Raw genomic sequence first — 5,823 nt, 5'->3', positions numbered from 1 at the left:
AAAATACATAGTATAACTTGAGTGAGAGAATATATACTATTTAGATGATTGACCTCTTATATGCAAATTATTAACTCACATTTCACAGGATAAAAAATAAATTATTGTTACACCCTAAGAAGAAAAAAAAAATAAAGAACGATAAATCAAATATTTGCACACCAAATTAAATAAAAGAAAGTAAGGCAAAAATAATGATTACATCTTAAACAAATGAATGAAAATTTGAAAAAAGTAAAATGATAGATAAATAATTACTTTAAAGAGGAACTCTTTCACTTTTTGAATCTAGCTACTAAGGATGAGAAAAGCTTAGACGGGATAATATCAAGACAAGAATTAAAACGCCTAATTTCTAACCTTTTAAAAGATGATTATAGAACCAAATTTGTTAAACTGTAATGATCATGGACACTTGCAAATCTTAAAGAAGTTTATAACTTTATTCCCATAATTTTGCTTCCTGATCAACCTAATCTTCTTCTCACCGTCCCTTTTACGTCTTCCACTCCCAGTTCTCCAAGGCTCCAACCCATCTTATATTTTCTCTATTTAAAGCATAGAGTTACTTGCCTCTCTGTTTTTATATATTTAAACGATAAGCAAGATGTAGCTTTTGAGCTTCCAAGTTAAAAAACACTATTATTATATACTTAGTTGAAAAATAAAAACGTTTTTATCTTAAGAACGATTATCCATTACTTAGCGTCTTTGAGATTTTAATAAGAGTTAAAGGTGGCTTTTAAAAGTTAATGACGCCACATCACCTTAATTAATACCACAATTATATATAATTATCGAATAAAGATATAAATTAATGATAATTGCCTTTTTATTTGCTTTCATATTTAAATTAACCAAACTTAGTGTGAAAATTGATGTTACTTCAAGGAGTTCAATAACAACGGTAGTAATGAAGAGAGATGTATATAGATTTGTCCAAAAATGTTATTGGTATAGTATTTGTTTAAAGGGTATAAAGGTCAATCTAGTTTTTAAAGGTTACTTTAGTAAAATAACTTCACCTAAAAGTCTTCATGCTTATAATATAGTATATGATATATGATATGATATAATATAGTATGATGATTTGTTTCTTTACTAATCAAAAGATTGAAGAAAATTAAAGGGTTAATCAATGAAAGAAATGGTCAAAGAAGTTAAGTGCATTTCTTTCGTGTTAGCTTCTCTAAACTCTAAGGTCAGATCGAATCTATCGATGCAATAGATGAATTTAAAGAGCCTAATATATCAAATTTATCCATTTCACAAGCAAAAGATTTTAAAAGGATGAAAATGAAATTAAAGAAAGTACAATGATTAGTTCTCCACCCGGCTGTGACAGGAAAATACACAAATAGGCCATATATATAGGCTGTTGAGAAAACAACACCAAAATGACACAAACAAACGCTACAAATAAGGGAATTTCCTTGTTAATTTGACCAATACGCATATCATGTTTTAAGACAAACCAAAGCAGGTAGGGTTGTGGAAATTGATTTGAGAACAATAAAAAGAGAGACCACACCCACACGTGAGGAATTTTAATAGAATTCCATCTATTAAACCTTGGTCACTTTCCGGAGTAGGGTTGCCAACGCTCAGATTGATTATTTTTTCCCTAGCAGAAGTGATAAGGGCCTTTGTACAGATTGCAAGGTTATTTCGAATGAGTGTCTGACGACGCAACACAGACTCTTGGTAATGGACTTGGAGGTCAAGGGAGCAAGGAAGAAAAGAGCGGTGTACGGCCAACCTAAGATTAAGTGGGGAGCCTTGACTAAGAGAAAAACTCAAGAGTTGGGGGAAAAGTTGTTGGCTACCGGGCCCTGGAGGAGTAGTGGGGAAGCGAGTAGTATGTGGACCACGACATCGAACTGCATTAGAAAAGCTGCTAGGGAGGTGCTAGGAGTCTCGAAGGGTTACTCGGATGGCCACAAAGGGGAATGGTGGTGTAATAGGGAGGTCCAAGGAAAAGTGGAAGCCAAGAAAATGACATATTTGAAGCTAGTGGGGAGCATGGACGAGGAAGAGCGGAGGTCGTATAGGGAGTGTTATAAGATGGCAAGGAGAGAGGTGAGGGGATCAGAAGCTGTTCAAGTTAGCCAAGATTAGGGAGAGGAAGGCTCAGGGCCTGGATCGAGTGAGGTGCATCAAAGACGAAGACGGTGAGGTATTGGTGGAAGAGGCGTGTATTAGGCGTAGATGGCAGGAGTACTTCCATAGACTCTTGAACGAGGAAGAGGCTAGGAACATCATGCTGGGTGAGTTGGAGAACTCAGAGAGTCGGAAAGATTTTGGGTTTTGTAGGCGTATTAAGTGTAAGGAGGTTGATGTGGAAATACGGAAGATGAGCAGGGGTAAGGCGACTGGGCCTGACGAGATTCAGTGAAATTTTGGAAAGAGGCAGGTAAGAAAGGCTTGGAGTGGCTTTCTAGCTTGTTTAACATTATTTTCAAGACGAAGAAGATGCACGAAGATTGACGGTGGAGTTTGATGATTCCGTTGTACAAAAACAAAGCAGATATCCAGAACTGCAACAACTATAAGGGTATCAAGCTGTTGAGTCACACTATAAAAACTTGGGTGAGGGTGGTGGAGAAGAGAGTGAGGACATGGGTATCTATCTCTGAGAACCAATTCGGATTTATGCCGGGACGGTCAACTAAGAAGCCATTCACCTTGTGAGACGATTGGTGGAGCAGTATAGGGAGAGGAAAAAGGACTTGCACATGGTGTTCATTGACCTTGAGAAGGCTTATCACAGAGTTCCGAGAGAGGTTCTATGGAGATGTTTGGAGGTTTGCGAAAACCCGATAACGTACATTAGGGTGATTAAGAACATGTACGAAGATGCTAAGACTCGGGGGAGGACTGCGGGAGGAGATTCGGAACATTTTCCTATAGAGATGGGGTTGCATCAAGGATCAGCCCTTAGCACGTTTTTGTTTGCCCTAGCATTAGATGTGCTGACACGACACATACAAAAGATGATGCCATGGTGTATGTTATTTGCTGATGACATAGTAATGATTAACGATACGCGAGGGGGTGTTAACGCTAGGTTGGAAGTTTTGAGACAGGCGCTGGAGTCCAAAGGTTTCAAGTTGAGTAGATCGAAAACTGAATATTTGGAGTGCAAGTTCAGTGATGAGAGACATGAAGAAGAAGTGGAAGTAAATATTGATACACAAATCATTCCCAAAATAGATAGTTCAAGTATCTTGGGTCTATTTATCCAAGGCGACGGGGAGATTGACGAAGATGTTACTCACCACATTGGAGCGGGTTGGATGAGATGGATTCTAGCTTCGGGGATTTTATGCGATAAGAATGTGCCGCCTAGACTTAAGGCAAATTCTACAGGGTGGTAGTTAGACCGGCTATGTTGTATGGAGCTCAGTGTTGGCCCACCATAAAGTCCCATGTCCAGAAGATGAGCGTAGCTGATATGCAGATGTTGAGATGGATGTGTGGACATACCCGAAAATACAAGATTAGGAATGAAATTATTAGGGACAAGGTGGGAGTGGCATCCGTGGAAGACAAGTTGCGGGAATCGAGGCTGCAATGGTTTGGGCATGTGAGGAGGAGAGACACAGATGCCTCGGTCAGGAGGTGTGAGAGATTGACCATGGCAGGCTTGAGGAAAGGCAGGGGTAGGCCAAAGAAATATTAGTGAGAGGTGATTAGGCAGGATATATCGGTGCTTCACCTAATTGAGGACATGACTGGCGATAGGGAGGTGTGTAGGTCGATGATTAAGGTGGTGGGTTGACAGGTAGTTGTGACTTTCCCCTAGGTTTACCAGTAGTACTAGTAATATTCTTGTTGTTGGTTGAAAGATACTTTCTTCTAGTTTGTTAGTGTCACGACCCAAAATCCCACCACAGGTATCGTGTAAGCCGATTACAATTACATTTCAGGCCATTTTTTTAAATCAGCAGCGGAAATAATTACAAATATAACAGGCTCCTAAAACTGGTAGTACTGAGTCACGAACTCTAACTGAATACATAGAATGATCACGAGGACTGAATATACAGTACCGTTTGATTAAAAATTAACAGTACAATAAAATGAAAAGACTCCAAGGGACTGCGATGACCAAGCAGATCTACCTTGAATCCTTGCGATCCCACTCTAACTCTGTCCGAGTCCGATACCATGAATACCTGGCTCTGCACAAAAATGTGCAGAAGTATAGTATGAGTACACCATGGTCGGTACCCAGTAAGTATCAAGACTAACCTCAGTAGAGTAGAGACGAGGTACAGTCAAGACACTCACTAGTCTAATAACCTGTGCAATATAGTATACAAAATAATAGGAAACAAATAGCAATAAGGGCAACATAAAACAACTAGTGATGTGCACAGTAAGACAATAAAATCACCATTAATATCGCTCAACAATTGATAAATACAATTACACTCAGTTAAATCAAGTTCTTCAATTAAATATCTTTCACATATAATTCTTACAAATAAAACTCATTTTCAAATATAATTTTCTCAAATAAACATCTTTCGAATATAAAATTCTTTCAATAAATCTCTTCCAATATAATTTCCTAAAATAAATATATTCCAATTACAATTCTTTCATATAATTCTTTTTGAATAAAAATCCTTCCAAATAAATATTTTGAATATTATTCTTTCAATTAAAAAGGTCACTATGTGACACCTCATTTCATAGTCATAAAAATACGGGTCTCATCCCATTTTTTATATTTTCACGGTTCTTCGTGCCCATAATCAAATCATACTATTTCCCCGGTACCTCGTGCCCTCATTTCATATCACAACTGCACGGACAATTCACGTACCAAATATCATTATCATTTAATCACAGCACCTCGTGCCCACATTTCATATCACAACTGCACGGACAATTTACAGTGTCAATATCCTCATTATTTACTCACGGCAGCTCGTGCCCACATTTCATTTTATAATCTGCCTGGCAATAGCCACAAGCTCCCAATTTCAACATAAATCAGATTATTATCAATTTACCAACAACAAGACAAATTGCACAAATCATAAAAATAAACACAAGAAAATCACAACATCATATGAAAATCACCAACACCACAACTCCACATCGTCACATATCGTCCCTGACAATAACCACCCTTATCGCTCCTATAGCCACCCGTATCGCTCCTATTGCCACCTTATCGCTCCTATAGCCACCCTTATCGCTCCGCCCAGACAATATCAATAGCCACCCTTATCGCTCCTATAGCCACCCTTATCGCTCCGCCCAGACAATATTCCAACAAACACAACAACAATAAAATGCCACCCTTATACTCACATAATATCAACGGTGAAATGTTACCCTTATCTCCCCAAAATAATAACTCACACAACGCAACAATTTACACGGAAAATTATCACGGCAACATAATAAAATTAATTCATATCACAATTTGCCCAATTGCTACAACCAAATTCCAAAGATATAACAAAATCAATTAATTTCAAAACAAATATCCCAAGGCTCCACACAATGTATATAACACCCAAAAACAATCAATAGAGATATAAATTACTCGGCATAAAGCAAAGTCTTCATTAATACAAATTTAGATAATTATATTAACACTTCTTCTTAACCTTGCTTAATTAATTATTTGCAGAGAAAAAATTCATAATGAAATTAAATTCCAAGAAATATTAATCATCAAACTCATGAAATTCACATAAATATACAAGTAATAATTCCATTAAATTGTCATATAAAAATAAATTCAACAACAAGGATTTAGGCATGGCAAACAGATGATTTAATAATTATCCACGATTACCC

The 5,823-nt window shown here is 37.3% G+C and overlaps 2 protein-coding genes across 2 annotated transcripts; both read left to right on the top strand.

Annotated features, from left to right (window-relative positions):
• Window positions 1-1,707: 1,707 nt before the first annotated feature.
• LOC142169821 (uncharacterized) lies at window positions 1,708-2,118 on the top strand. Its single transcript, XM_075231742.1, has one exon. The coding sequence runs from the start codon at window positions 1,708-1,710 to the stop codon at window positions 2,116-2,118; it is 411 nt and encodes a 136-aa protein (XP_075087843.1).
• Window positions 2,119-2,912: 794 nt separating this feature from the next.
• LOC142169820 (uncharacterized) lies at window positions 2,913-3,377 on the top strand. The gene has a single exon (XM_075231741.1). The coding sequence runs from the start codon at window positions 2,913-2,915 to the stop codon at window positions 3,375-3,377; it is 465 nt and encodes a 154-aa protein (XP_075087842.1).
• The last annotated feature ends 2,446 nt before the right edge of the window (window positions 3,378-5,823 follow it).

The sequence above is a fragment of the Nicotiana tabacum genome, chromosome 15 (genome assembly GCF_000715075.1).
Source record: "Nicotiana tabacum cultivar K326 chromosome 15, ASM71507v2, whole genome shotgun sequence".
NCBI classification, from domain to species: domain Eukaryota; kingdom Viridiplantae; phylum Streptophyta; class Magnoliopsida; order Solanales; family Solanaceae; genus Nicotiana; species Nicotiana tabacum.
The sequence above is the reverse complement of the archived record's forward strand: the minus strand, read 5'-3'. Positions and strand labels throughout refer to the sequence as shown.

Bases quoted from the DNA above. Each gene is read 5' to 3' on its own strand.
- LOC142169820 (XM_075231741.1), top strand. From the start codon at position 2,913: ATGGGGTTGCATCAAGGATCAGCCCTTAGCACGTTTTTGTTTGCCCTA.
- LOC142169821 (XM_075231742.1), top strand. From the start codon at position 1,708: ATGGACTTGGAGGTCAAGGGAGCAAGGAAGAAAAGAGCGGTGTACGGC.